The sequence below is a fragment of the Otolemur garnettii genome, unplaced genomic scaffold (assembly GCF_000181295.1).
Source record: "Otolemur garnettii isolate 467f Iridium unplaced genomic scaffold, OtoGar3 scaffold00015, whole genome shotgun sequence".
Classification (NCBI taxonomy): domain Eukaryota; kingdom Metazoa; phylum Chordata; class Mammalia; order Primates; family Galagidae; genus Otolemur; species Otolemur garnettii.
The window spans coordinates 29,387,373-29,402,356 of record NW_003852410.1 but is presented as its reverse complement, the minus strand read 5'-3'; the positions used below and the strand labels follow the sequence as shown (position 1 = coordinate 29,402,356).

The following is a 14,984-nucleotide window of genomic DNA, read 5'->3' as shown; positions in this document are numbered from 1 at the left end:
CCAGCTATTTTTTTGGTTGCAGCTGTCATTGTTGTTTGGCGGGCCCAGGCTGGATTCAAACCCGCCACCTTAGGTGTATGTGGCTGGTGCCTTAGTCACTTGAGCCACAGGTGCCGAGCCAATTTTTTTTATATATGCTGGATTATGTTTGCTAACATTTTGGAAAGGGTTTCTTTCTTTTTTTTGTAGTTTTGGCCAGGGCCAGGCTCCAACCTGCCACCCCCCCTCACCCCACCCCCCCCCCCCCCCCCCGTATGTGGGGCCAGTGCCCTACTCCTTGAGTCACAGGTCCTACCCATTCTTTTTTGTTTTTTAAACAGAGTTTCACTTTGTTGCCCTTGGTAGAGTGCTGTGGCATCATATCTCATAGCAACTTCAGACTCTTGGGCTCAAATGATTCTCTTGCCTCAGCCTCCTGAGTAGCTGGGACTACAGGTGCCTGCTACAACATCTGGCTGTTTTTAGAGACAGGGTCTCGGGGTCTTTCTCTTGCTCAGGCTGGTCTTGAACTCCTGAGCTCAGATGATCTGCCCACCCTGGCCTCCCAGCGTGGTGAGATTACAGATGCAAGCTATTTCGTCTGAACCTGGAAAGGATTTTTGAGTCTGTATTCATGAATGATATGTGTACTGGTTTGTAGTTTTCTTTCTTTCTTTGTTACTTTCTTTCTTTCTTTCTTTTTTTGGTACTGTCTTTTGGTATCAGGGTAATGTGTTAGTGTTCTTTGAATTGGGAACTATTCCTTCTAATTTTAGGGGGAAGAATTTGTGTAGAATTGATGTCAATTCTTTAAACAGTAGAATTCTGCAGTGAAACCATTGTCCCTGGTCATTTTCTTAGGAGGTGAGTTTTTACGTTATAAATTTAATTTTCTTAATAGTTACAGGGATTTTCAAATTCTCTTATTTCATACTGGGTAAGTTGTAGTACCTAGTGTTCTTGAGGAAGTGGTCCATTTCCTCTAAGTTGTCAAACTCATGTCTGTAGCATTCCCTTATCCTGTTGGTTTCTACAGTCTGTAGTGAGATCCTATTTCATTCCTAATATTAGTAATTTGTGGCTTACCTCTTTTTGTTAGTTTTGCTTGAGGTTTGTCAGTTTTATTGATCTTTTTGAATAATTAGCATTTTATTTCATTGATTTTTCTCTATTTCTGTTTTCAATTTTATTGGTTTCTGCTCTTTATTTCCTTTGTCCTGCTTACTTTGAGTTTATTTTCTTCCTATTCCTCTTCTTTTTCTAGGTTCTTGATGTAGAGCTTAAATTATTGATTCAATACTCTTCCTCTTTACTAATAGAAGCATTTAGGGTTTAAATTTCCCTTTCAGCACTACTTTAGCTGAGTCCCATGAATTTTGATATGCTGTATTTTCTTTCAGTTCAATGTGTTTTTAAAAATTTCCCTTGAAGTTTCATCTTTGATTCATGAATTATTTAGAAGTGTGTTGTTTAGTTTCCAACTGTGGAGATTTTTTTGTTATCTTTCTATTATTGATTTCTAGTTTGTGTGAGTTCTCCTCTTTTCTTTTCTTTTTTCTTTTAGAGACAGAGACAGGGTCTCATCTCTTACCCAGGCTGGAGTACATAGTTCATAGTAGCCTCAAACTCCTGGGCTCAGGCAATCCTTTTGCCTCAGCCTCCCAAGTAGCTAGGAGTACAGGGACACACCACCATGCTCAGATAATTTTTCTTATTTTTTGTACAGATGAGGTCTCACTATATTGTCCAGGCTAGCCTGGCACTCTTGGCCTCAAGTGATCCTCCCACAGTGCTGGGATTGTAATCATGACCTACCATGCCTGGTCCTGATTTCAATTCTTTTAAATTTTTTGAGATTTGTCTTATGGCTTAGGATAAGATTTATATTGGTCTATATTTCATGGTCCCCTTCTGTTTCCCCTTCTGCTGTTATTGGATGGAATGCTCTAAAAACTAATTTAAGGCTGGGTGCCTGTGGCTTAAGCAGCTAAGGCACCAGCCACATACACCAGAGCTGGCGGGTTCGAATCCAGCCTGGGCCTGCCAAATAACAATGATAACTATAACCAAAAAATAGCCAGGCATTGTGGTGGGCGCCTATAGGCTCAGCTACTCAGGAGGGTGAGGCAAGAGAATCACTTGAGCCCAGGAGTTGGAGGTTACTGTGAGCTGTGATGCTATGGCACTCTATCCAGGGTGACAGCTTGAGACTCTGTCTCAAAAAAATAAATAAAAACTAACTAAATATTGTTGGTTGATGGTATTGCTAAATTCTGTATCCTGTCTGATTTTCTGTTTAGTTCTACCAATTGTTGAGTCTCCAATTAGAATTATAGATTTGTCTGTTTCTTCTTTCAGTTTTATCAGTTTTTGCTTCACATATTTCATTGCTCTGTTGCTAGAGATATTCACATTTAGGATTGCTGTTTTCCTGGCAGATTACCCTTTTGTCTTTATGTAATGTACCCTATGTTTCTGGTAAATTCTTGTGCTCTGAAGTCTGGTTTATCTGATATTTTTACTTATTTTAAATTCCCTGACTTGGGGATTTTATAACCGAGCTTCTTTTCTCCTTCTGTTTTAAAGGAATATATCATACGGGTGCAAAGAGGAATTTCTGTAGAAAACAGCTGGCAGGTAAGCATTTTTTTTTTTAAAAATCAATTTGAAAAATGTTTAAATTTGTGATAAAAACCGTGACTTGAGGCATCTAAAAATCTGGAAGAATCAGAACATGAATAAATATAAATCATATTTCTTTTAACTGTAAACTTTTAGCTTTAAGACAAATATTATAAAAGACTTTCTGATCTCAGTTTGGTTAGATTGTGTGTGATGTTACCATGGAGAGTGTCTATTAATTTGTTCTTCAGCTCAACCCAGAACAAGCAATATATGCAAATTACTTGTTTTATTTCTAGAAATTCAAACCTCCTCCCTGTGGCAAGTTTATTCTACCTGGTAGAAAGGTGATATAGTGTCCTGAATACAGTTTGGGACACTAAATTTTAAGGACTCCCAAGTCCACTTGTGGGCAACTTCTGGTGCTAGCTCCTTCATTTCCTCTACATGAAGGTCTCCTTGGGACCTCAGGCTTTGCTTTCTTCAGTAGTGTCCCCAGAGGAAAAAAAGCTTCCTAGACAGATCTAGAGGTCTTTCCCATCCCATTTGACTTTAGAGGATGCCTAAATTCTATGTAGGGGAAATTTCTTTCCTGACTTAGTAATTCTAACTATCATCCCTTACCTCTTCCTCTCATCTAAAAATCTTGTCTTCTGCAGCCCAGCTCAAACCTAAACCTCCCATTTTATTCAGGTTCTAACCACAATGGCCCATACTTTGTTTTTGCCTGAAATTTCAAACTGCTTTTTGTTTGAGTAATTGTTATATTTAGCATCTATTGAATATTTATTAAGTGTTTTGCACTGGTTCAAGCACATTAATTTACTTAGCCCTTTAAAAACAGTCCTGGCCGGGCGGCACCCACAGCTCAGTGGCTAGGGCGCCAGCCACATGCACCCAAGCTGGCTGGTTTGAACCTAGCTCGGGCCAGCTAAACAACAATGACAAATGCAACAAAAAAATAGCGGGCATTGTAGTGGGCGCCTATAGTCCTAGCTACTTGGGAGGCCAAGGTGGGAGAATTGATTAAACCCAATCGTTTGAGGTTCCTGTGAGCTATGATGTCACAACATTCTACCAAGGGCGACATAGTGAGACTGTCTAAAAAAAAAGAAAAGAAAAGAAAAGAAAACAGTCCTGGCCAGGCACAGTGGCCCATGTCTATAGTTTTAGCACTCTGGGAGGCTGAGGTGGGGAATCACTTGAATTCAGGAATTTGGGACCAGCTTGAACAAGAGCGAGACCTATCTCTACTAAAAAAATTGAAAAATTAGCTGGGCACAGTGGTACGGACCTGTAGTTCCAGTACTCAGGAGCCTAAAACAGGAGGATCGCTTGACCCCAGGAATTTGAGGTTGCAGTGAGCTCTGATGATGCCAGTGCACTCTAGTTGGGGCAACAGAGTCTGTCTCAAAAAACAAACATAAACACAAACAAGAAAACAGACAAAAACCCAGTCCTATATGGTAGTATTACCCCTATTTTACATTTAAGAGGTAAGTAACTTGTCCCAGGTCATACTTAGATCATTGCCAGAACAGAATTGGAATTTGTGTATTCTCTGTGGTTAACCACTCTTCAGTCTTTTGCTTTTGGCTCTAATATGGGATGACCTTAAATATTTAACTTTTTTTTTTTTTGGGACAGTCTCACTTTCATGACCCTGTAAAGTTCTGTAGCATCACAGCCCACAGCAACCTCAAACTCTTGGGCTCAAGTGATCCCTTTGCCTGGGCCTTCCAAGTAGCTGGGACTACAGTCACCTGCCACAGCTACCAGCTATTTTTTAAAGATGGGGTCTTGAACTTGCTCAGGCTGGTCTTAGACTCCTGAGCTCAAATGATCCATCTGCCTTGGTCTCCCAGAGTGCTGTAAAGGCATGAGCCACTGCTCCCGGCTCTAAATATTAAATTTTTGGGTTTTTTTTTTACAGTTTTTGGCTGGGGCTGGGTTTGAACACCCGCCACCTCTGGCATATGGGGCTGGTGCCTACCCCTTTGAGCCACAGGTGCCGCCCTGAAATATTTAACTTTTTAAAGGGCCAACAGCAATGTCCTCCCAGAAAAATCAACACTTGATACAGTGTTCTAGATCTATTACATTATAAACCTGTGGGTACTTTAAAAATACACTATATAGATTCGGGCCCCATCCTAGATCTACTGATGAGAGTCTCTGTGAGTGGGGTTAGTATAGTCAATACCTTTTCTCATTCATTGTCTGTGTCATAGCCAAAATGTCTATAACAAAAGGTAGGTTAGCAAGGGAAAAGCATAGCAAATTTATTTAATTTAAAAAAAAAAAAAACACCCTGCTACAACGCCCAGCTATTTTTAGGGATGAGATCTTGCTCTGGCTCAGAATGGTCTTGAACCTGTGAGCTCAGGCAACTCACTTGCCTTGGCCTTCCAGAGTGCTAGGATTATAGGCTTGCGCCACCACACCCAGCCTTATTTAATTAAAATTTTACATGACACAATAGCCTTTAGAAATGAAGACCCAAAGACCCAGGAAAAACAGAAAACTGTCCATTTTTATGCTTAGATTTGATAAAAAAAAAAAAAAAAAAAAGGAAAGCCATGTAGGAATGTGATTGGACAAAAAGGGTATGAGCTAATGGTAATAGACTGAGGGGATGAGGATTCTTCTTCAGAGACTTCTTTACTTCTTAGAATAGCAGTCCATCCTCCTGGGTATATAGGGCCGCACCCTTTGGAATAAGAGTATTCAAAGGAGAAGTGAGAGAATGACCTTTCTAGGTATTATGGCTTGCTTTGGGAGAGAGGGGTTCTAGTTTCTATGACCTGCCTTGAAAAAGAGGGATTCTGGTTTTTGTGACTCACTTGAGAGAAGACAGAGGGGCTGGAGACAGGTGGGCAGAAGGCCAGAGACAGACCTTGCTTTTTAGTCTTTCTAATCTCCCTTAGTTCGAAGTACTGAGCATACCAAAAAGGCATACACTGGGGCAGCACTTTCTGAGCCCGAGAAGAGTCCTGGATTATCTCTAGGTAATACTTTTGCCAGCTAACTTTTGAAAATTATTGGTATAGGGCAGTGCCTGTAGCTCAGTGGGTAGGGCAACAGCCCCATATACCAAGGGTAGCTGGTTTGAACCTGGCCCTGGCCAGCTAAAATAGCAATGACAACTGCAATGAGAAAAAAAAAAGGGAAATCACTGAAACAGTATGAAGAAAAACTATTGTAAAGCAAAATAATTTCCTTGATTTGAGCCAGAAAAACTAGTAGAATTTGACAGTGGTTTAATCAATGACATCAGTACAACTAAGAGAGAATACCTAGATAATGGAAGGTGAACAGTCAGCCAAGAGGAAGAAGCCTGGTGAATGAGGGTAAGGTGTGATAGCTCTGCTGGCAGGTGTAGTCTAGTCTTCTGCAGGGTGATGTGATCTCAACTGGAGGAAGCTTTATCGGGAGCAACAGTGTTTTATTCCAAATTCAGTAAAACTTATGAAAAAAACATTTTTTTTCTTTTTTTTTGGGTAAATTATTCATCTTACTAAGGACCTGGTTAATAAGAAAGATATTTGGCTCACACCTGTAATCCTAGCACTCTGGGAGGCCAAGGTGGGTGGATTGCCAGGGCTCATGGGTTGGAGACCAGCCTGAGTTAGAGCAAGACCCAGTCTCTAAAAATAGCTGGGCTTTGTGACTGGCGCCTGTAGTCTCAGCTACTTGGGAGGCTGAGGCAAGAGAATCACTTGAGCCCAAGAGTTTGAGGTTACTGTGAGCTATGACACCACAGCACTCTACCAGGGGTGAAAAAGTGAGACTCTGTCTCAAAATAAATAAATAAAATAAAAAAGAAAGATATTTGAAGGGCTATTTGTTTTGATAACAAATATTCTTACTTACTTACCTTTTGATGTCTTGTGAGATTAGCTGGCATTTTCCAGTTTCCCATGGCCCATAAAACTCTGGGGGTCTGCTAGGTCTATTTTTTGGGTCTGTCAAGTTAAACCAGTTAAGCATCAGGTATATGTCCTACTGCCCTTAGCACCAGTGCCTTAGCTCTAGAGTGCTACTGTAAATAATATTAGTAAATATTAAATAAGGAAATGAAAAGAAATGGTCTTTGCTGAATCAAGATACCACTGTCTTGTCTCTTACAGATTATTAGAAGATATAGTGACTTTGATTTGCTGAACAACAACTTGCAGGTAACTGCCTTAAAATTCCAGTGGTATGTGTTGATTACTTGGGGTGTCTCAGAAACTGATTGGAAATACCAGTATCAAGAACAAGAAATAAGTACATTTCCCTGGCAAGGAAGATAAATTCATACCTTAAACAGATGATGTGTGGCTCTAAAAATAAACTTTTGGGAATAAACATGTAATTTGTAATTAACAACCACCTTTCACCTGATTGCCCTTGTGCCAGGCTGTACCTTTACCACTGACATGTTATCTCCTTTTCTTTTTCTTTTTTTTTTTGAGACAGGGTCTCACTTTGTTACCCTTAGAGTACTGTGGTGTCACGGCTTACAGCAACCTCCATCTCTTGGCCTTAGGTGACTGCCTCATCTCTTGCCTCAGCCTCCCAAGTAGCTGGGATTACACAACGCCTGGTTATTTTTTTGTTACAGTCTGGCCAGGGCCGGGTTCGGACCTGCCACCCTTGGTATATGGGGCCGGCACCCTACTCACTGAGCCACAGGCACCGCCTTTGTTATCTCCTTTTCATAGGTTAGGAATGATTAAATCAATTGCTAGAGTTGGGAGTCTTTCAAACTCTCTCCACTGCACTAGGCTGCACAGTCAGCATTACAGATTCACATTGCATCAGGAACTGTAGAGACTCAGCATTTTTGACTTAACTTTTTTTCCCTCCTAAATATGTATTTCAAAATCCCTTTGATTTAAATGTCCCTAACTTGATGGCCACAATGGAAAGAAGTATGAACTGCAAAATCTTTGTCTGGAAACATAGCCAGTAATGGTTAAAGGGTCCAAGAGGGGTTTTAGCATTGTAGGAAGTGCTGACAATACTAGCCAGGTCTTTATTTGGCAGTCTTCAAGTGCAGAGGATTGCCGAAGACCATTGAACTTGTGTTATACCTCAGATTTGGTTGGTAACCTAAAACCTTATTAATCTGAGCTGGAATTCTTGGCTCATGACCAGGTCAGACATGAGGTAAAGAACTGCTCCCTTCATTGGTGAACCAGCAATGAGCCATCATTACTTATTCTGAGTGACCTCTGATCTTGTCCATAAAGGTCAAGAGGCTAGGTGGGAGTATAATGCTTACTTTCCTTCAAAGGGCACATTTTGTTGATTAGGCCTGTTAGCATTTTTAGAGCCCAAACTTTAACATTTACTTACAACACTGCTGAAAGCATGAATGCCTTATTTTCCTTCTGGAGGAGTTAGTATGACCAGTTTAAATCTATACATAGAATATTGGCAGAGATCGAATTTTCCTCATTGTTGGGCTTAATTGATTTTATTTTTGGATTTTAATAGCATTTGCACTCAGACAAAAAGCTGGGCCTATGATGACATTGTAGATAAAGCAACAATGTGCAGTTTATGCCAATGGTGAATTTTCTCCTCAGCCCCCTCTTGCCCTATGCAGTGGCCCACAGGACGCTTCCACGATGGTGTAAGCATTTGGGAGTTAACACTGGGCCTATTAAGTATTTCTGCCTTTATTTACAAGTGAACCTCTGTTCAGTATTAAAGGGGCAGTGATCTTTATATAATGTGAGTCAGCCAGAGCCAAGTAAGAATGATAGGAGAAATATTTATGAAATTGAAATTGTGTAGACCTGGTGGCTGAGAATAGGGTGTGGGAAAGAGAGTTTTATCTTCTATTTGCTTATACTTTGGAGGTAAAATGTTGAACCATTCACTTATGGCTTTTGTGTGTGTGTGTGTGTGTGTGAGAGAGACAGGGTTTATCTGTAGTCAGGGCTGTCTGGGCTCAAGCAATCCTTCTGCCTTAGCCTCCTGAATAGCTAGGACTGCAGGTACATACCACCACAGCCAGCCAGTTTTATGTTTTTTTTTGTAGACAGTTTCTCTCAGTGTTTCTCAGGCTAGTCTCGGATTTCTGACTTCAAGTGATCCTCCTGCCACAGTCTCCCAAAGTGCTAGGTGTGAAGGTGTGAGCAACTGTGCCTGGCCCACTTATGGTCTTGTTTTGTTTTATTTTATGGGGGAAAGGGCTTTCTGTTTTTGTTTTTGTTTTGAAACAGAGTCTCACTTTATTGCTGTTGGTAGAGTGCCATGGCGTCACAGCTCACAGCCAACTCCTGAGCTTAGGTGATTTTCTTGCCTCAGGCTCCCGAGTAGCTGGGACTATAGGCGCCTGCCACAACGCTCAGCTATTTTTTGTTGCAGTTTGGCTGGGGCCAGATTTGAACCTGCTACCCTCGTTATATGGGACCAGTGCCCCACTCACTGAGCCACAGGCGCCACCCCACTTATGTCTTTTTAATATAATGAATTTTATTTTTGCTTCTTTGTAATTTTACCTTTTAAAATGATCACTTTCGATGTGAATCTTATTTCTTTCTTTCTTTTTTTTTTTTTCTTTGCCGTTTTTTGGCTGGGGCTGGGCTTGAACCCGCCACCCCTAGTATATGGGGCCGGCATCCTACTCCTTGAGCCACAGGCGCCACCTGTGAATCTTATTTCAAATGCAAATATCTTCATGTATTGATGTTGGCTTGTGTTGGACAGAATATGGCCAGACATCATTTCAGTGGGAGGGTTTTCTGGAACCAAGTAAACAAACAGAAGAAAGTACATCCAGATTTTTGACAACAAAATAATTTCAAAACAACCTCTATAAAACAAGATTCAAAAACCTCAGAATAAAACTGTGACCATGATTTTCAGTGTATGATTACCGTTCAGCAGATAAACAAGTTCCTGCTGAAGAAAGAGAAATATAATACACATATGCAGAGCTGTCTGAGTCCAGTAGGACATGTCTATGTGAAAAAAAGCACAGTGTAAAATTATACATGCAATATAATTACATGAAATGCTTAGCTAAAAAGCATTGGAAGTAAATATGCCTAAGTGTTAATGGTAATCCCCAGATACAGGGATTGTGGGTTATTATTTTTTTTCTGGTTCTTCATACTGTTTTGTACTTTCCAAGTTCTCTACAAACATACATATAAGTTATGCAAGTAGAAAAATAGAAAGAAGCTATGTTTTCATACTTTTTATAGTGAGCATGTTTTGTGGTAACAACAAAGAAAAAATCATCACTTTATTTTAAATGCTACATCAAATTGGCAACCACCTCGGGAGACAGGCTACAATAATGGAAAAGAAAGAAGCAGGAGGTTGAAATATTAGGAGCTGGGCCCAAGAGAGGGAAAAAAGCCAATTTCTGCATCTTGCCAGTATTGAAACCTTGGGTCATTTCTTCTCTTGGGTTTCACTTTCCCCATCTGGAAAGAAGGAGTTGAACTAAATGACTTTTTTTTTTTTTTTTTTTGAGACAAAGTCTCATTATGTTGCCTTTAGCAGAGTGCTGTGGCATCACAGCTCATAGCAACCTCAAACTCTTGGGCTTAAGTGATTCTCTTGCCTCAGCTTCCCAAGTAGGTGGGACTACAGGTACCCGCCACAAAGTCAGGCTATTTTCTTGCTGCAGTTGTCATTGTTGTGTAGCTGGCCCAGGCTAGGTTCAAACCCACTAGCCTCGGGGTATGTGGCTGGTGCTGTAACCAATGTGCTATGGGCACCAAGCCTGGAAATTTAAATTTTATATCCTGTAAGTGATAAGCATTTTAGAAATTCTAGGAAAAAGTTGAAATATGAATGCTAATCTTTTTTAAAGGGAAAGATTTCAAAATAACACACAAGTTGCATAGTTTGAATACTTTTAGAAATACTGATTGTAAGTGCTTAAGCTTGGTTAGGAAAACCACCTCCATTGTGTCTGACATTAGCAGGGACACTATAACTGTAGCTGTTGGCAAAAGAACTGTTTTACCTAATGATTTATAAGAATTGGGAAAATCAATACATTTTTTAAAGTGAAATGAAGTTTGGAAAAATAGATTGGTTGAAGCTTGGATACCACAAAATTCAAAGCAGGCACTTTATTAGATTCATTCTCACATTCCCACTGTGAATAAAAAATAGCCAAAATATTGGATTTGAACACAATGGTATCGGACATGACTCTCCATTGTAAGGAAGTGGATTTAGTTGTATCTACTGTTACTCAGGTAAGGCTAGCAAATCTGTTAAGATTGGTTAGTGGCAACTTTTAAAATCCTTGCAGGGTGGTGCCTGTGGCTCAGTCAGCAGGGTGCCGGCCTCATATAACCAGAGCCCTAGCCAAACTGCAAGAAAAAAATAGCCGGGCTTTGTAGTGGGTCCTTGTAGTCCCAACTTTTCCTGAGGCTGAGGCAAGAGAATCGCCTAAGCCCAAGAGCTGGAGGTTACTGTGAGCTGTGATGCTATAGCACTCTACCGAGGGCAACAAAGTAACACTCTTGTCTCTATTAAAAAAAAAAAAAAATTCTTTGCTGCATCAGCTTGACAAAAAAAAAGAGGGATTTTCTTCCTTTTTTAATTGAAAAAGTAGTAAATGAACATTGTAAACATTTCATAGAGGAGAAATAAAATTTAATTAGCCAACCAGCTCCCAAAGGTAGCTATTGTTAATCATTAAGTAGTTGGTGTGAGTCCTTTTACACTTTCTTGTGCCTATATAACCATATCCCTGGGCTTTATACAGCAAGATTTGAATAATATTGTTTCAATATTGTTTCATTCAGCAATGTTTGGTTGTATCATTGATGCGGGGCCACTATCTGAGTGGAGTCTGCACATTCTCCCCATGTCTGGGTGGGTTTTCTCTGGGTACTCCAGTTTCCTTCCACATCCCAAAGACGTACAGGTCGGGTGATTGGCATGGTTACCTGGTCCCTCTCTGAGTGTGGGTGTCAGTTTGCATCTGTAATGGAATGACATCCTGTCCAGGCTGAATTCCTGCCTTGTACCCAGAGCTGCCAGGATGGGCCTATGACCCTGAATTGGGAAAACTGAGTAAATAATTACCTGGTTTTTATTAATCTTTCCTAACTGTGTGTATAGCTTATGTTTATTTCAGTGTTTAATATTAGAACTGTTTGAGTCTTAAGTTAGAAGTTTGGTGATGTTTTGTGACCAGAAATATGCTGTAGGAACTTAACTCTTGTTTACATGTGTATTAATTAGTCTGTGGCAAAATTGGTTATGTTATTTCTTTCACTTAAAGTCATAGTTTCCAAGAACATGAAGGGAGAATTTACTGTACACACACATGCACACACACTCAGATACACATAAATGAGATGATAAGTCTGCAACTTCATAAAATAGTTTTAAGAAAGATATATCAGTTGTGTTTTAGGTAATACATTACCATTGATTAAACGCTTAATGCTCCTGAACAAAACATAAAAAAAAGTAAAATGATTGGGCTGGATGTGGTGGCTCATGTCTGTAATCCCAGCACTCTGGGAGGCTGAGGTGGGCAGATTGCTGGAGCTCAGGAGTTTAAGACCAGTCTGAGCAAGACCAAGACCCAATCTCTACTAAAAAAAAAAAAAAGATTAAAAAAGAAAATAGAAAAAAAAATTAGTCAGGCATTGTAGTAGGCGGAGGATCTTTTTTTTTTTTTTTTTTTGAGACAGAGCCTCAAGCTGTCCCCCTGGGTAGAGTGCTGTGACATCACAGCTCACAGCAACCTCAGACTCATAGGCTCAAGCGATTCTCCTGCCTCCGCCTCCCAAGTAGCTGGGACCACAGGCGCCTGCCACAACGCCTGGTCATTTTTTTTTTTTTTGGTTACAGCCATCGTTGTTTGGCAGGCCCGGGCTGGATTCGAACCTGCCACCTTAGGTGTATGTGGCTGGCGCCGCAGCCACCTGAGCTATAGGGGCTGAGCCAGGAGGATCTCTTGAGCCTTGGAGCTCGAGGTGCTATGAGCTGTGATGATGCTGTGGCACTCAACCCAAGGGCAACAGAGTAAGACTCTGTCTGAAAAACAAAACCAAACCAAAAAAGAACCCCAAAGCAAATAAAATAAAATAGAATAGAATGATTGGCTGGGATGTGGAATAGCTGAGTGATTTACTTTCTTTGTAAGTATGCATTTTATTTAGTTAATAAAGAAACTGCTATTAGATAAAGCCTAGCTATGTGAATTAGGCTAACACTGATGCCTAAGTGTTTATTTGGAAATGAATTATGCCATGATAGAAAATTTAAGTATGCTTTAACAATTTTCATGGTAATATTGGAGAAATAGGCAATTTTGAATTGTCAGCCAACCTTTTCATCATGTCCAGTATCAAGTTCAAGGTCTTCATTTGGCTGCATCCTTGTTGTTTGAAAAATACAGAGTGCAACAGTCTAGGTTTTGCCCACGTTCATGAATTCAAGATGCCCTTCTCTTTAGCTCGTACTCTCTGCTATTTTTTTTTTTTGAGACAGAGTCTCATTCTGTCGCCCTCAGTAGAGTGCTGTGTTGTCACAGCTCACAGCAACCTCCAACTCCTGGGCTTAGGCGATTCTCTTGCCTCAGCCTCCTGAGTAGCTGGGACTACAGGGACCCACCACAATGCCCAGCTATTTTTGTTGCAGTTGCCACTGCTGTTTTAGCTGGCTGGGGCCAGGTTCAAACCTGACACCCTCGGTATATGGGGCCAGCACCCTACCCACTGAGCCATAGGCGCTGTCCCTGAACTCGTAGTCTTAGTCCATGTATGTGCTATTGGGTTACTCTAGTATAAGCACAGTGTAGAACAGCACTCTGGGCGGTGCCTGTGGCCCAGTCAGTAGGATGCCGGCCCCATATACTGAGGGTGGCGGGTTCAAATCCAATCCTGGCCAAACTGCAAAAAAAAAAGCCGGGTGACTTGGTGCCTGTGGCTCAAGCAGCTAAGGTGCCAGCCACATACACCTGAGCTGGCAGGTTCAAATCCAGCCCAGGCCCGCCAAACAACAATGACATGGCTCTAACCAAAAAATAGATGGGTGCCTCTAGTCATAGCTACTTGGGAGGCAGAGGCAGGAGAATCACTTAAGCGAAGGATTTGGAGGTTGCTGTGAGCTGTGATGCTACAGCACTCTACCCAGGGCAACAGCTTGAGACTCTGTCTCAAAAAAAAAAAATAATAAAGCTGGACATTGGTGCGTACCTGTAGTCCCAGCTACTCAGGAGGCTGAGGCAAGATAATTACCTAAGCCCAAGAGCTAGAGGTTGCTGTGGGCTGTGACGCCATGGCACTCTATCGAAGGCAACAAAGTGAGATTGTCTCCAAAAAAAAAAAAAAGAATAGCACTTTCACTCCTTGAAAGTGACTTTGCTCATTAAATCAAAATGCTAGTTTGATGCTTTGTTTTTTAAGTTCAAAAAGTAAACTCAAAGTTTTAAATGATCTGGAAAATGATAGTAGGTTGAGCACCTGTATGGTCTGTCCTCAAGCCACCCTAAAATCATAGTAAATTGACTTTATACACACATATACCCTCAAGTATAAATAGAATGGGGAATGGGAGAAGAAAAAATTGTAACAAAAAGTTTTAAGCTGAAAATCCACTGGGTAAGAACTACTTAATTAAAGAGATATGGGAAAGCAGAATTCTGAGATAGGAAGCCTGTAACCGTATGGGGCCCAATTCACATTACAGAACTTAGGCACACAGGGTGAGGTGCCAGTCAAGCTAGAATCTGGAGTTGAAAGTTAGTTTAAAAAACAGATCACTGTATTTGAGCAACTTATACCTGCTCTCCTTTCTTCAGTAAAAAACTGGAAGTTTATTCTCTGGAGAGGGACTTTAGGCTGGGGAATGCAGACACAGTTGAAAATATTTACATAATATGCATGGATATACCCTTCACCCCCAAACTTTCTTCCTCTTGGCTCCCATAATTTTGCCAGTCAGGCTTTAGCCCCTCCTGGCTGGAGACTAGAAGGTTCTTTTCTGGGGGATCTTCCCAGCCTCAGAGAAAAGAGCTAAAGGTTCTCCAATGAAATAGCTGAATTGGGGTCATCTGATAAAATAAACCCTATAGTAGATAAGCCTCAGCTACTCACCCAGAAGTTCCAGTCAGCTTTTGGTACTCCACTCTTAAATATGAACACATAAGCAAGGGTCACCATTTGTCATTTAAATCTGTGATTCTTCAGTCCCCAGGTGGTGGACCAGTACCGATTTTTGGCCTGTTAGGAACTGGGCCACACAGCAGGACGTCAGCATTGAGTGAACCTTAATCTGTATTTACAGCCACTCTCTATCATTGGCATCACCTCCTGAGCTCTACCTTTTGTCACATCAGAGGTGGCATTAGATTCTCATGAGGAGTGTAAACTCTACTGTAACCTGCACACTTGAGGAAT

At 40.9% G+C, this 14,984-nt stretch overlaps 1 protein-coding gene across 5 annotated transcripts in view; it reads left to right on the top strand.

Annotated features, from left to right (window-relative positions):
• PXK (PX domain containing serine/threonine kinase like) overlaps positions 1-14,984 on the top strand; it is an 87,275-nt gene that overhangs the window by 27,182 nt on the left and 45,109 nt on the right. For 4 of the 5 annotated variants that reach the window (XM_003785537.3, XM_012802506.2, XM_023510677.1 and 1 more), the window contains exons 2-3: positions 2,566-2,616; positions 6,732-6,779. In XM_003785537.3, coding sequence (XP_003785585.1) covers positions 2,566-2,616; positions 6,732-6,779 — 99 coding nt within the window. Of the gene's footprint in view, positions 1-821; positions 844-2,565; positions 2,617-6,731; positions 6,780-14,984 lie in introns of those variants that run through there. The other variant, XM_023510675.1, reaches the window with a different exon arrangement.